The sequence below is a fragment of the Barbatula barbatula genome (assembly GCF_947034865.1).
Source record: "Barbatula barbatula genome assembly, chromosome: 3".
NCBI classification, from domain to species: Eukaryota; Metazoa; Chordata; class Actinopteri; order Cypriniformes; family Nemacheilidae; genus Barbatula; species Barbatula barbatula.
The window spans coordinates 4,069,875-4,085,991 of NC_136764.1; the positions used below are offsets into that span (position 1 = coordinate 4,069,875).

The 16,117-nt window shown below is 37.7% G+C and overlaps 3 protein-coding genes across 5 annotated transcripts in view; all 3 read right to left on the reverse strand.

Moving 5' to 3' along the window:
• Window positions 1-1,274: 1,274 nt before the first annotated feature.
• Window positions 1,275-6,604, reverse strand: LOC306891779 (uncharacterized protein). The gene is made up of 4 exons (XM_079452305.1): window positions 6,543-6,604; window positions 6,027-6,093; window positions 5,796-5,936; window positions 1,275-3,824 (listed from the first exon to the last, which is right to left on the reverse strand). Exons 3-4 carry the CDS (start codon window positions 5,878-5,880, stop codon window positions 2,149-2,151), a joined length of 1,761 nt encoding a protein of 586 aa, XP_079308431.1. The 5' UTR covers window positions 5,881-5,936; window positions 6,027-6,093; window positions 6,543-6,604; the 3' UTR covers window positions 1,275-2,148.
• A 2,364-nt stretch (window positions 6,605-8,968) lies between these two features.
• LOC306891789 (uncharacterized protein) lies at window positions 8,969-11,988 on the reverse strand. Of its 2 annotated transcripts, none has more exons than XM_079452323.1 (3): window positions 11,902-11,988; window positions 11,424-11,564; window positions 8,969-10,494 (listed from the first exon to the last, which is right to left on the reverse strand). In XM_079452323.1, the coding sequence occupies exons 2-3, from the start codon at window positions 11,506-11,508 to the stop codon at window positions 9,491-9,493; spliced, it is 1,089 nt and encodes a 362-aa protein (XP_079308449.1). In that variant the 5' UTR covers window positions 11,509-11,564; window positions 11,902-11,988; the 3' UTR covers window positions 8,969-9,490. The 2 variants fall into 2 exon arrangements, with proteins under 2 accessions (XP_079308449.1, XP_079308450.1); XM_079452324.1 differs by having other exon boundaries at window positions 11,814-11,920.
• Window positions 11,989-12,454: 466 nt separating this feature from the next.
• Window positions 12,455-16,117, reverse strand: part of LOC306891788 (uncharacterized protein) — a 213,279-nt gene continuing 209,616 nt past the window's right edge. Inside the window, exons 1-3 of one of the 2 annotated variants that reach the window (XM_079452321.1) lie at window positions 15,658-15,752; window positions 14,647-14,765; window positions 12,455-13,956 (exon numbers count right to left, since the gene is read on the reverse strand). In XM_079452321.1, coding sequence (XP_079308447.1) covers window positions 12,791-13,956; window positions 14,647-14,731 — 1,251 coding nt within the window. In that variant the 5' untranslated portion in view covers window positions 14,732-14,765; window positions 15,658-15,752 and the 3' untranslated portion in view covers window positions 12,455-12,790. Of the gene's footprint in view, window positions 13,957-14,646; window positions 15,425-15,657; window positions 15,753-16,117 lie in introns of those variants that run through there. The other variant, XM_079452322.1, reaches the window with a different exon arrangement.

Sequence of the window (16,117 nt, forward strand, 5' to 3'; positions counted from 1 at the left end):
GTGTACAGAATAACTTTAAAAATATTAATTTGACCTGCGCTTTGATTTGTGAAAACTGCTAGTAAATTAGATTATGAATGATATTAATAATGATACAATTGCAGGACAAGATCGACATATTTGGTTACGGTTTTCTTATAGAAACAATACAAAAATAATAGATGTAAAAGAAAGTTTTAGAAATTTGTAACGCATTAGAATAACAATTAAAAACTTTCCTTAATAAGCTTGTAGCTCAGTGGTAAGAGCATTGTGTTAACAACGCAAGGTTGTGGGTTGGATGCCTATGTAACATGTATAGGAAAATGCAATGTAAGTCGCTTTGGATAAAACTGCAGCATACATACAGTAATATATACAGTATACTGGAGTGCACTATAGAAGGATTTAAAAGCCCTTAATGAAATCAACCATTATTTTATATAGAGTAAGGATAGAAACCATGTTTTGTGGCAGATTTTATGACCACAGTTCCACTACAAAATCATGGTTAACCGAAGCAACACCATTGTAAATTATGCTTACAATGGCTTAACTATTGTTTTAATAAAAGGTTTATTTTCATAAGGGAACGCTGTAGTATCTGGGAATATTACTACACTTTACTTTAGTAAATAGCGATAGCAGGGCTAGTCAAGCAACACCTGTTCATCATATTAAATGAATCCTGAGCTTTTGCACAGTTGCCTTTTCATTCATGTTGAGGCACAACAGCAACAAACAACAACAAAAGACATTATATTGAATCACTTAAAGCATGATATTGCTGTTGGTGCTGGTAGTCCAGTGAACTCTCTCTGTTCCCCTTTGTCTCATCCCGTAATTTCCCGTCTCTCTCTCTCTCTCTCAACTGTTCCTGTATGGGCCAGCATCCTTCAGTTTTTTTCCAACCCTGCTCGAAAAAAACACCTGATCAAGCTAATGATCCAGGATTCATTTAAAATGATGAACAGCTGCTTGACTAGCCTTAGCTACAGCAAGATACTAAAGCGTACCCTTGTGAAAATAAACTTTCAATTAAAACAAATAAAATGGCCACTATAGTTAAGCCACAATTTAACCATGGTGTAGCTACAGTATAACAATGAGTTTACCATGGTATTTATAGAGAAACTGTGGTCTTATAAATTGCCAAAAAAACCTAACTGCCTGGGGTAATTATAACACTAATTCCAAGTGACTTGGTAGGATGAGGCATGGGATTAATTGTATTCAATTTCCTAAACACACGCACAAAAAAGAGCAAAATGTGGGCGCAGTAACATGAATGAATTCCCAGTGCAGATAAAACCTGTTTATTTTCTGGTTGTCAAACTTTCATTAAGTTACAGCTTCCTTCTGCAGATCGTTAATGTCCTCTTGTGCTTCAGTATCGTCAAAGATATTAATATTAACAAGATGTGCCACTGCCATAACAATGAATCGGGAGGAAGGCAATGATCAATAAGGCCAATCTTACCTTACCCCATTCAGGACTGTGGACTTGCTATTAACTGCCCAGAGCCATTGCAAACATGGCCGACAAGTGGCTAAACTTCCATAAACGGACTTTGGTATAGTAACTCTGCCTAAAACAAGTTAAAGTCCCAGTGAAATAAAAAACGACAATTTTTATTTTTTCATCAAATATTGCAGAGTTTTTAGTAAATAGCTCATCAATGTGGGTAATTTTCTTTTAAAGTTTGTGTACCAACATAATCTTCAGATTAATCTCAACGACGTAAATTAGATGGCATGGGCGGAGCATCCGTTAACTCCTCCCCTTCAACAGTCAGTCTGCTGCCAGTTTCATTTCAAAATCAATGCAACAGCTGTTTTTACACATTCAATCATTTCGTAGTGAAAAAGTCTTTGCTTACTCCAACAAGTTTTGAAGATGTTTAATTTCTGTCCGAAAATATTTTGATCCACTTAAAAGTTCTTTATAAAAGCGTTCACACATTCTTTATGAATGTTTTTTAGTTGACATGCCAGCTTTCTTTTTCGATCAGAAGGCTTTGTGTACGACACGTGTTGCTCTCCAGTGTGAATTCTCATGTGGATCCTAAAGTTAACTCTTCCCACACTGAACACATGGTATGGACTCCCTCCAGTGTGACTTTTCATGTGGTCATACAGATTAAAATTCTTTCCAAATCTCTTTTCACATTATACACATGGGTGCTCTCCAGAGTGAATTTTCATGTGTTCATTTAGCGCACCACTTTGTCTAAAACTCTTTCCACACTGAGGACATGTGTACGGGCGCTCTCCTGTATGAATTCTCATGTGTACAATAAGCGCACTACTCCTTCGAAAGCTCTTTCCACACTGAACACATGGGTATGGACGCTCTCCGGTGTGAATTCTCATGTGGATTTTAAGTGCATCACCCTGTTTAAAACTCTTTCCACACTGAAGACACGGATACGGGCGCTCTTCGGAGTGAATTTTCATGTGGACATGAAGCGGACCCCTCTGTTTAAAACTCTTTCCACAATGAACACACATGTACGGGCGCTCTTCAGAGTGAATTTTCACGTGGTCATTAAGAAGACTACTCTGTTTAAAGCTCTTTCCACACTGAACACACGTGTATGAGCGTTCTTCAGAGTGAATTTTCACGTGGTCATTCAGCATATTTCTCCGTTTAAAACTCCTTCCACACTGAACACATGTGTATGGACGCTCTTCAGAGTGAATTTTCATGTGGTCATTGAGCGCACCATTCTCACTAAAGCTCTTTCCACATTGAACACATGTGTACACGCGCTCTTCTGAGTGAATTTTCATGTGGTAATTCAGCATATTTCTCCGTCTAAAACTCTTTCCACATTGAACACATGTGTATGGACGCTCTCCAGTGTGAATTCTCATGTGTTCACTAAGCGCACCACTTTGTCTGAAACTCTTTCCACACTGAGGACACGGGTATGGACGCTCTCCGGTGTGAATTCTCATGTGGTTATTAAGTGCATCACTCTGTATAAAACTCTTTCCACACTGTGGACACGCAAATGGGCGCTTTCCAGAGTGAATTTTCATGTGGACATGAAGTGGACCACTCTGTTTAAAACTCTTTCCACATTGAACACACGTGTACGGGCGCTCTTCAGAGTGAATTTTCCTGTGGTTTTTAAGCATCTTACTCAGTTTAAATCTCTTTCCACACTGAAGACACGGATACGGGCGCTCCTCAGAGTGAATTTTCATGTGGATATGAAGCGGACCCCTCTGTTTAAACCTCTTTCCACACTGAAGACATGGATACGGGCGCTCTTCGGAGTGAATTTTCATGTGGACATGAAGCGGACCCCTCTGTTTAAAGCTCTTTCCACACTGAACACACGTGTACGGGCGCTCTTCACAGTGAATTTTCATGTGGTCATTAAGAAGACTTTTCTGTTTAAAGCTCTTTCCACACTGAACACACGGGTATAGGCTTCCTCCTTTAATGTGAGTTCTTATGTGACGTGCAAGATGTCCTTTGTACAAGAAATGTTCTCCACACTGAGGGCAAGTGAAAATCTCTTCTCCAGTGTGGACTCTTATATGCAGCTCAAAGTCTGTTTTCAAAGCAAAGCTCTCTTCACACTGAGGGCAGGTGAAAGTCTTTTCTCCAGTGTGGATTCTAATGTGCAGCTCAAAGTCTCTTTTCAATGTAAAAACATATTCGCAATGAGGGCAAGTAAAAGATTTCTTTGGTTTCGTCCTTTGCTCTGTATTTGTCATCTCCGAGCAATCAGAAGATATTTCTTCCATTTTTAAATTGAGATCTTTCTGATACTGATGCGTCTCCTCCAGTCCATTCAGTTCAACACTTTCATCTTTCAGCCCCACCAGATCTAAAATGAAACAAGAAAACGTGTTTATGCTCTTCAAAGATATTTTATACTTTCTCTAACCATTCAATCATAAAATAGACAATTGTACATACAAATGCTACATGTTTAGTTAGGTCCATAAATATTTGGACAGAAGCACATTTTTTGTTATATTAGCTGTGTATCAAAATGCATTCGAGTTACAGTTTCATAAGGGATATTCCCTTACAGAAAAGATTCAAGATTATTCACATGTGCAAAAAACACATGTGATCAAGTTCAACTTCAGGCGAGCCAAGGTGAAACTTGAAACATGTGATGATCCTCGCCGAGTGAGAGTTTTGACGTGACGTGCTGCTTTCCCCCATTTTGGGAGACGCATGTGGAGTCACCCGAGACTAGCAGTGCAAAGACAAGCGCCAGAATAAACAAACCTAAAGACGCAACAGGCTAAATAAGCGTCCTCTAGTGAGAGTAAAGAGCGATAAAGAACATGAACACCAGTCATATACTGTACAATCATTGTTTATGCATATATTCATACTTCATTGTTATACTTGTCTATCTTCCTTCTGTATAGATATGATATAGTCAGAAGATAAATAATAACAAATCTAATTATCAGAACTTAATCTGATATCTTCAGTACATTTTCATAACTCGCCTACATTATAACTATGGTGAGCATTTAAATTAACTGTAATAATAATGAATAAAGGAAATCAATCTAAGAAAAATGAGGTAAACGATATAGAATTATAAAGATTTTTGGCCATTCCGCCAAAATCTCACCTCACATATACAATAAACTGCGAAGGAGATGTGTTGCACTGCGCGAGGCAAATGGTGGTCACACAAGATATTGACTGGTTTTCGGACCCCCCAATACAGTAAAACTACACATTTTAGAGCAGCCTTTTATTGTGGCCAGCCTAAAGCACACCTGCGCAAATCCATCCTCCTGTGAGGTGGATGGATTATCTCGGCAAAGAAGAAGTCCTCACTAACACAGATTTGTAAACAATATTTGAGAGAAATAGGCCTTTTGTGTACATAGAAAAAGTCTTAGATCTTTGAGTTCAGCTCATGAAAATGGGGCCATAACAAAATTGTTGAGTATATAGTTTTGTTCAGTCTATATATAAAATTAGCCAGAATGCTTCAGCTGCTAATAACGTCATTTAGTTATTTATATCTATGTTTTGAATGTGCGCCCCCTAGCGGCGGAATCTACGTAATGTGCCTTTAATCTTCAAACTGGATGAAACATGTGATTTCTGCCAATCTCATATTAATCTCGAGTACCTATAGAGTAGTATTCAAACAAAACAATATAGCTGGTAACAAAACAAGGAGACTTTCAGAGAGCAATCCTGCAAAGATGATGGTGCTGCTGCCCCAGTATGCAATGCTTCATTTAACATAAATTCACATGATCCATATGTAACTTAAATAATATATTTAAATTATTCAACAAAATCTCCTTATGAAAGAAATAACGTTTATGAAAGAATACTTTCTGCTCTTTATCACCACTTACCACTATGCATTCATTGCAATACAGCACGAGCACACAATACATCATCGCTTTATCCCTGCATTACTGTTGATTTACTATAAGTTTGTGTTGTTTACCTTATGCACGTACGCGCTGAATGCCAAAAAACACACAGACATATGACACAGTTTATCTTACTGTGTGCGGTTCATGACCAGCATCTTTAAGCGCTGGGACAGCTCCATCTATCATTTTACATGTGTACAAATAAATGCATTTGAACTTTGCGAATGCAGCACAAAACTCTCACTGGTTGAGAATAGTCCAATAAGGGACTAAGAAAAGTTGTGACGTTATAAAAATGTTCATGCGTATTAAACAAGTTGACCATGTTAAGCATAAGAAGCAAACATGTTTAAAATGGTAAAGAAGTCAGAATGCATGAAACACTGTTGCACCACCCCTTTAATGAAAAATCAACTATGGACACCAACCTGTTCGTTCCTCAGAATCTTCATCTTTCAATTTGCATCGGTCTGAATCGCTCATGTCTTCACTGTCTTCTTTAACAATCTCCATTTTTGCACACAGAATTTGTTAGTGTTTGTTAGTCCTTCTTTTGGATGAAGCAGCGTCTGTAGAAACAAATAATCAATAAATACATTTGTTAATTTTCACAAAACCACAATTAACTATACAGATGAATAGAAAGTAAATATACGTACAACGTTCTGTTCTTCTTGTCCCTTCTCTATTAAGATTGTATTGCTTTACGCAAACAAAACAATAAACCTGCAGGTACCAAAACAACAAGACTATCAGAGAGCAATCCTTCAAAGGTGATGGTGCTGCAGCCCCAGCATGCAATGCGTCATATAACATAGATTCACATGTAATTTAAATTATATATATACATTAACGTTAGCAGCACCACTTACCACTAGCTATGCACTGCAATACATTAGCATTTCATTTACCGACGCTAACGTGCACAATAATATAAATGCTTGGAAATTGAACTTAGTTTTTGTTATTTAACAAATCATTTAACATTTCTCGTTACACTTCATAGACATCTTCATAAACATCAAGCGTGTTTGAATGCCCACACACGCTATGAACACTTCTCACAGAACGCACACATTGACGTCACACTGTTGCCTGTCAATCAAACGCGTATGCATTGATTTATCTGCCATAACACGTCATCACATTTAGTTATTTCGAAAATAACAACTTACCATCTTACAGTTGACTGCTGTCGTTTACTTCTTCTTTAGCTTTTATGGCGGGTTTGCAAACCAACCGAAGAAGTAAATAGCGCCCCCAGTGTAACGGAGTGTTTCTCCCGTAAACCCAACATCAGTCTATATAACATTCTTTCTGTTTGTCGTTATTGTAAACCCATAAAAAAACTAAGAATTAATCAAAACATATTATTGCTTTATCAGTTCATACGTCATAAAGCTATTAAAGTCACATTTCTGATGCAAATGCAGATTTAGCTAAAATCTGTTATTCCCACACACTCTCTCAGACTCTGCAATGTAAAACATCCCTTCGTTTTTTACCATATTTGAAGAAATTAATAAAACGCATTTTTATACATTACGTGTAAATAAGGATAGATGGAGGGTGGCGAAACCAAGCTGTTGTTAGCTGCTAATTTAATTCAGTATATAGGCCTATAGTGTCGAAATTAGACGTTTAGTTAAAATAAACAAGAGATAATAATAATACTTAACTTTTAGTGGTTTAAGATGTTAATATGAAAATAAAACAACTAGAGCTCACGATATCTTGGGAGTTGTGAGTTCACAAGACTAAAGTTCAGATTAAGACCTATCGGTAAGACCTGCCCCCCTTAGTTACTGTTGCTAACAATTATGTGACAAATATGCTAATGAAATTAATAATATTGTTACATCCCTAATTAATACAGTAATATACTGCAAAATACTACCACTAAACATAGTAAATAATATTGTATATTACAGTATTTATTTATACAACAGTGTTTCATTTCATGTGTCATTTAAGTGTTAAGACCTTTGAGTTTCAGTGTGTTTGATGATAGCTGGAAAAATCAGTGAAATCAAGTTTGTGTGTTCACGTCTTCATATAGTGGATGAACATTACGCATGAAGTACATTAAACACAAGCTGCTAAACTTCACTGCAGAGAAATACACGTGATTCCAAATTTTCATTCTTGTATTTTTCTCTCAGATAACAAGAAAGTAAACCGCACCAACCAATTAAGGCTCGGGCAGGGCGAGCATGCGTTCTGGTCATTATTGAAATAATATTGTTCACAAAAAATAATAAGAAACAATAAAATGCATTTTGTACGTTGTCTTGAGTGTAGAATATAAAGTATTTTCCTACTTTGACTCTTGAGTGTGTGTCGGTAAACAACTTGATCCACTAAAGGTTCTTCCTCATGTAGGCAGTAGTGTGACGTCTCTCCAGGAACCTGCTGAGTGAAACTATTCACAATATGAAGACTTATGAAGTTTATTCTCCAGTGACGCTCTTTCTCCAGTATGGATAATGTGATGCTGATTGTTTTTTGTCGTTGCCGCACTGGGTGGATTCAATAAAAAAAGTCGTCATTTTCGACCTTTTTGGATCTGCCCTTTTGTGGGCCTGTGCTGAGGATCAATTTTTTGAAATACTACCTTTTTAGGTGCACTTGCTGTTATAAGTATGTTCGTTGGATTAAAACCTGCTTCAGATTTGAGTGACTGACCTATGATATTGTCTTTTGTCCGCTGGGCCTTTTTGTGTGCTTTCTGGTTTATTGCAACCCTGAATAGCGAATGATACCCCAAGTGTTGATGTTCTCCACGCCATGCAGATCCAGTTCAAAACTGCAGATCTTATGATTACCCAGATACTCGCCTGACACCTGACGTTTTCAAATTCTAACTGCCCAAAACACTATTTTCCACCTTAAAATCTGCGTTGAATCCTCCAATCTTATCTGGTTTGGTTCCTATTGTGGATAGTGTGAGAGATTTTTCTCCACCATGAAATTGACCACATACTCTCTCGACTCCATTCCTGCTACCCTACGTTATCTCGCCTATAGTGTGCTGTCTATTAAAAATGCATCCCTTCATTCTAGCATCATCCCGTCATGTTTTAAACATACGGTTGTACACCCCCTGATTATAAAAACTAATCTGGATTTCTCTGATTTTCAAAATTCCAGAACTATTTCTTTCCGCTGAAAGTGCTGGAGAAAGTCTGGTTTTAAGGCCAAGCATAGTACCGAGTCTGCTTTTCTAACAGTGACAAACAACACCCTACAATTGACTTCAATTGACACAATTGGTAAATGTGTAGCCCTTATGTTGTTGGATATTAAGGAATGGATGGATGTACATTTTCTCCAGCTGAATGAGAAAAAATCTGAGGTCATCCTCTTTGATAATAACAGATATTCTCCTGGGGCCCTTCAGACAAATAACCACCCATATGTAAGAAACATGGGGGTTATCTCTGATTGCCACTTGAAGTTTGATAAACAAGTAAACTCTGTCTATTTATACATTTCTTTTTTACTAGGCTTATTTATAAGTAGGTTTTTATTTTGTATATTTTGTATACCTCTGGACTAGGTGGTTGTAGTTTGCGTTGCAGTATTTATTTTTATGAAATATCAAGTAATGTATGTTGCATGCTTGTTTTTACTTCAACTAACTCATTTGACATGATATGTTCTTTATAGGTACGCTTTTACTATTTGAAGCACTTCGGGCAACACTCATGTTTTATTTTAACTAGCTCTAATACTCACACCACACTCAAAGAGTTCACTTCTCTTCATTATGGATTTCCTATTAACTCTTACCATAGTCATTCAATAAAAAATTATTCCACAAAAAGGCTTTACATTTGCATGGTTTTTTCTATTTATTTAAAAATACATGTTTTACCACTCACAACAGATAAATGGTCTTATGGACTGTACTGGACTGTAATTTTCTGGAACAGTATTGTACAAAAACACTGTTTCCGGCGAATCACCCCTTTAAAAATCTTTCCACACTGAACACATGGGTATGCACACTCTCCAAAGTGAATAAACTCTTTCCACACTGAGAACATTTATGTGGGCGCTTTCCTGTGGGAATTGTCATGTGGTGATACAGATTATAATTCTTTCTAAAACTCTTTCCACATCAAACACATGGATGCTCTCCAGAGTGAATTTTCATGTGTTCATTTAGCAGACCCCTCTGTTTAAACCTCTTTCCACACTGAGGACATGTGTACGGACGCTCTCCAGTGTGAGTTCTCATGTGGATATGAAGCGGACCCCTCAGTTTAAACCTCTTTCCACACTGAAGACACGGATGCCGGCGCTCTTCAGAGTGAATTTTCATGTGGACATGAAGTGGACCACTCTGTTTAAACCTCATTCCACACTGAACACACTTGTACGGGCGCTCTTCAGAGTGGATTCTTCTGTGGTTATTAAGTAATTTACTCTGTTTAAATCTCTTTCCACACTGAAGACATGGATATGGACGCTCTTCAGAGTGAATTCTTCTGTGGTTATTAAGTAATTTACTCTGTTTAAATCTCTTTCCACACTGAAGACACGGATACGGGCGCTCTTCAGAGTGAATTTTCATGTGGATATGAAGCGGACCCCTCTGTTTAAACCTCTTTCCACACTGAAGACACGGATACGGGCGCTCTTCGGAGTGAATGTTCATGTGGTTCTCAAGCAAACCTCTCTGTTTAAAGCTCTTTCCACAGTGAACACACGGGTATAGGCTTTCTCCTTTAATGTGAGTTCTTATGTGACGTGCAAGATGTCCTTTGTACAGGAACTGTTTTCCACACTGAGGGCAAGTGAAAATCTCTTCTCCAGTGTGGACTCTTATATGCAGCTCAAAGTCTGTCTTCAAAGCAAAGCTCTCTTCACACTGAGGGCAGGTGAAAGTCTTTTCTCCAGTGTGGATTCTAATGTGCAGCTCAAAGTCTCTTTTCAATGTAAAAACATCTTCGCAATGAGGGCAAGTAAAAGATTTCCTTGGTTTCGTCCTTTGCTCTGTATTTGTCATCTCCGAGCAATCAGAAGATATTTCTTCCATTTTTAAATTGAGATCTTTCTGATACTGATGCGTCTCCTCCAGTCCATTCAGTTCAACACTTTCATCTTTCAGCCCCACCAGATCTAAAATGAAACAAGAAAATGTGTAAGTTTTGTCATATTTTATGCGCTATTAAGATCTTTTCTGTCATTCTCTAACCATTACATCTGTTACGGCCCATAAACATTTTAAGACTCGTTAAACTAAACAATTAAATAAAGGAAACAGTCCGAACGTATAAAAGAGTCACAACACCTGATTTATTTCAAAATAGATTTAAAAATGCCGACAGCTCCCTCACTGTGAGTCTTTTGTAGGCTCGAGCAAATAAAGTTTAAACTCTTGCCATTTAGAACACTTGTCTTCAAGAATTCTTTCTGCGTTGTAAGGCTGATTCACCACACCTTCAGTACTTGTATAACTCCAGAATAAAGAAACGGGTAGGTAACATCACCCCTTTAACCCCGGCCACAACCTGATCAAACACAACAAATCCATCAGAAAGATAATAGGGACGAGCACCCTCATCAACAATTTGGTACATTCGAAGAAGAAAGCAACAAAACAATCAATTCTTCACTTATCATACAGGGGATAATGTCATCATCCACCACTTTTTATCTCCAGGATTGTTCCTGGCATCTTTCTGATGGATTTGTTGTGTTTTTGAAATCTAACTATAGTCTGTTTCACTTGCATGAAGATCTGGGTGATCAGTATAATGTGGGTTCACAGCAACCGCTTCCAAATGCAAACATCACACATAGAATCAACTCCAGACCTATAACATGCTTCCTTTATGAAAACATTATACTAAGAAACCTATACGGACCCTAGGGGAGTGTATCGAGCACAGAAATACTACCTCATACGTCCAACTCGTGTTTTGACAAGTGGACCGTGTTAAGCATGAGAAGACAGCATGTGAACGTGGTAAAACATGGTAAAGAAGTCAGAATGCATGAAACACTGTTGATCCCCCTTTAATGAAAAATCAACTATGGACACCAACCTGTTCGTTCCTCAGAATCTTCATCTTTCAATTTGCATCGGTCTGAATCGCTCATGTCTTCACTGTCTTCTTTAACAATCTCCATTTTTGCAAACAAAGTTGGTTAGTGTTTGTTAGTCCTTCTTTTGGATGAAGCAGCGTCTGTAGAAACAGATTATCAATAAATACATTTGTTAATTTTCACAAAACCACATTTAACAAATAATTCCAAAAAGATTATCCATAAATTATGCAACAAAACCTCCATATGAAAGAAAGAAATAAAGAGCAGAAAGTATTCTTTCATAAACGTTATCAGCACCACTTACTACTACGCATTGCAATACATTAGCATTTAATTTACCCACGCTAACGGACACAATATTATAAATGCTTGGAAATTTAACTTACGAAGTTAATTGATTATATGAATAATATGCATTGATTTATCTCTCATAACACGTCATCACTTTTTGTTATTTCGAAAATAACAACTTACAATCTCACAGTTGACTGCTGTCGTTTACTTCTTCTTTAGCTTTTATGACGGGTTTGCAAACCAACCGAAGAAGTAAATAGCGCCCCCAGTGTAACGGAGTGTTAAAGCCTTTTAAGTTACTCGCATCTCTACTGCAAATGCAGATTTAGCTACCATCGGTAATTCACACATACATCCTTTCGAATTTCAAACTCTGCAACAGTATTTTCTTTTTTTAACCATATTTGAAGAAATTAATAATACGTATTTGTAGGTATAGTAAATTATGATGTGGAGGGTGGTGAAACCAAGCTAATTTAATTCAATTATATAGGTATAGGGTACTTTTAGTGGTTTAAGATGCTAATATGAAAATCAAAGCAACTAGAGCTCACGATATCTTGCGAGTTGTGAGTTCACAAGACTAAAGTTCAGATCATGACCTATCGGTAAGACCCGCCCCCCCTTAGTTACTGTTTGCAACAATTATGAGACAAATATGCTAATGCAAACCATTGCCTACTTTGACTCTTGAGTGTGTGTCAGTAAACAACTTGATCCGATAATGGTTCATATCTGCACTATATGTAGACTTATGAAGTTTATTCTCCAGTGACGCTCTTTCTCCAGTATGGATTATGTGATGCTGCTTAACTGGCTCTAATACTCACACAACACTCAAACACTTCACTTCTCTTCATTATGGATTTACTAAAGATTCTTACCATCGTCATTCAGTAAGAAACATATTCCACAAAAAGGCTTTGCATGGTTTTCTCTATTTATTTAAAGATACATGTTTTATCACTCATAACAGATAAATGGTGTTTCTCCAGAATGTGAGCACATATTGAAGGTCTGGGAACCATGATGGCTTTGAATGTTTGGCCGGTGGGTGAGACGTCTGAGGCTAACTGGGTAATTCAGACTCTTTAGAGTGAATTCTCTTGTGGACAGTAAGTGCACTATTCTGTCTGAAACTCTTTCCACACTGAAGACACTTGTATGGACGCTCTCCAGAGTGAATTATCATGTGGGTATTAAGCGCACCACTCTGTTTAAAACTCTTTCCACACTGAACACATGTGTATGGACGCTCTCCGGTGTGAATGGTCATGTGGCTTCTAAGCATTCTACTCTGTCTAAAATTCTTTTCACACTGAGGACATTTATATGGACGCTCTCCAGTGTGGATTGTCATGTGGTTATTAAGCGCACCACTCTGTCTAAAACTCTTTCCACACTGAACACATGTGTATGGACGCTCTCCGGTGTGAATATTCATGTGGCTTCTAAGCATTCTACTCTGTCTAAAACTCTTTCCACACTCAGGGCATTGATGTGGACGCTCTCCAGTGTGAATTGTCATGTGGTAATTAAGCGCACCACTCTGTTTAAAACTCATTCCACACTGAACACATGTGTATGGACGCTCTCCAGAGTGGATTGTCATGTGTTTATTTAGCGAACCACTCTGTTTAAAACTCTTTCCACACTGAGGACATTTATACGGACGCTCTCCAGTGTGAATTGTCATGTGAGTATTAAGCGCACCCCTCTGTTTAAAACTCTGTCCACACTGAAGACATTTATATGGCCGCTCTCCAGTGTGAATTCTCATGTGTTCATTAAGCGCTCCACTTTGTCTAAAACTCTGTTCACACTGAGGACACGGGTATGGCCGCTCTCCGGTGTGAATTATCATGTGGGTTTTAAGCGCACCGTTCCGTTTAAAACTCTTTCCACACTGAACACATGAGTACAGACGCTCTTCAATGTGAGTTCTTATGTGCTTTGCAAGTCTGTCTTTGTATGAGAACTGTTTTCCACACTGAGGGCAGGTGAAAATCTTTCCTCCATTGTGGACTCTTAAGTGCAGCTCAAAGTCTGTTTTCAAAGCAAAGCTCTCTTCACAATGAGGGCAAGTGAAAGATTCTGTTGTTTTTGAAGAAGTATTTTTCATCTGTGAGAACCCAGAAGATATTTCCTCCAGTTTGAAATGATGAGGTTTGTGATACTGATGCGTCTCCTCCAGTCTATTCAGTTCATCACTTTCATCTTTCAGTTCCACCAGATCTAAAGTAAAACGAGAAAAAGCAAATGTGTTTGTGATATTTCATGTTCTATAAAGGTCTTTGTAGTAAGGTAGGCGGGACGAGTGGGATCAAAGAACTGCTCTACACTGTTCCGTCGTCTCAACTTAGGTCGTCCGAATCGAATCTATGCGTTTGTTTAAGAGAAATATCCATATAGATTTCTAGGTTCTGTTATCCTCAACTGCATGTGAACCAGAGGCTTGTTTTTCCGGCAAATTACTGTGACGAAAGCTCCCGCCAGAGTAGACGTTATCATATTGGCTTAAAAACGAAAAATGCAGAGTTCATCACCGGAACTTACTGGACCATCTGCCGGAAGAACAAGCCTCTGGTTCAAGCGCATGACTGAAGCTAGACGTTGTTTATTTTCAGAAGGGCTTTTATTGAGATATAAGCAGATCATACAACGCATGTACTTTTCTGAAAATATACACACGTGAATTGAGAAGAGGAATTCAAGCTTTAATCTCAAGTGTCCGAATCCTATTCCTTTTGTTTCCGATCCAATTCAAGCCTTTCGATTGTGTTTCCAAATTGGAATTGATTTTCGATTCCCAACCCTACAGTACATTTTTCTATTCAAAACGACATCCAATAAATCTGGAAATTGACCGCAATGTTTCATCATTAATCGTTTTTGGTTAATAAAAAGTCAATAATGGACACCAACCTGGTTGTTCCTTAGTATCTTCATTTTTCAGTTGGCATGGATCTGAAACACTTATGTCTTCAATCTCCTCTTTAACAATCTCCATTTTTACACCACTTCCACACTGTTAGTCTTTTATGCTGAAACAAGAGGCATATTTCATTCAGATTATCTCTCATTTTTATGAAACAATCCCTTCTCTCTGGCACAATAAGCTTTGTTACAATGCAGTGTTTTAATGTTTTGTTTGATAGTGAAATAAAACTATGGTGGTCGATCTTTCTGTGTTAAAAACTACAATACCATTACGCAGAGTCGTTCAGTAAAAGCTAAATGTTCTTTCACTAAGGATTTGTCCAAATATCAAACAAAACAAGTAACGGAACATATCAAAACAATAATTGCAGTGGAGTATTAACCTCCCAATATGGCGGCGCCACCGCAACCTAGTGCGTGACGTCAGCTTCACATTATCTATAGAGACAATAAATGTCACAAAACGTTTTTGTAACCATGCAACAACATTGTGGAGACGTTTAAGAAACAAACTATTGAAACATTTGAATAACGTTCTCAAACTTTCTAACAAGCAAGAATGTTAATACAGTGTCTAAAAATCAACACTTCTAACGGTGTTCACTGGGTTCTTGGGGAGATTGTTTTCATTCCAGCGCGTCATCTCGTCTCACAATGGCGTCTCACTGTCGGACAAAAGCAGTGTGATAAGACCAGAACTTCAACCTTTCTTCAATACTATTCTGTTATCAGGTTCTTGTTTCATTTCACAACACATCCTTCACTTCTTTTCACAACACATCCTTCACTTCGCCATCACTTTTCTTCACAACACATCCTTCACTTTTCTTCACAACACATCCTTCACTTTTCTTCACAACGCGCTCACACGGACGTCAGGCAGCCGCCAGTTTATCAAAAGCGATAGAATTATCTTCTCTCTTATGACCTGTAATGAACATTTATCATAGACTGAAAAAAACAATTGATGTCATTTACAAGAAATACAACTCCTACCAACAAATGTTCTTCTTCTGTTTTCCGTGTATGGCGGGTAGCGCCAACGTAAAGGCGCATTTATCGCCACCTACTGTGTTGGAGTGTGAACCAGCGTTTGAAGACAACAAACCCTTTTCATATGAATCATATTTAGATCTTATAAATTATCTTAATCAACTCTGTTCTCAAATGATAAAGAAATAAACTCTCTATTCCATAAGTGTTTATATTTATAAGCTTTGGTTCATCCACTTCCCTCTTTCTTTGCTCATTCTTCATTATTTCTCGATTATTGAAAAACTTTAGACAAACACAAATAACATGTTTACTGACTCTTCTAATCCACAGTGCTCACAGAAACCTGTTGGGTGTTATTTGTTATTTTGGGAGTTTTATTAGGTTTAGTGTGTCCAAACCGTAACCTTGTTAGAATATTTTCCACTTTAGTGCTTTTTTTCCTCCCTATTCCTTATTCCCT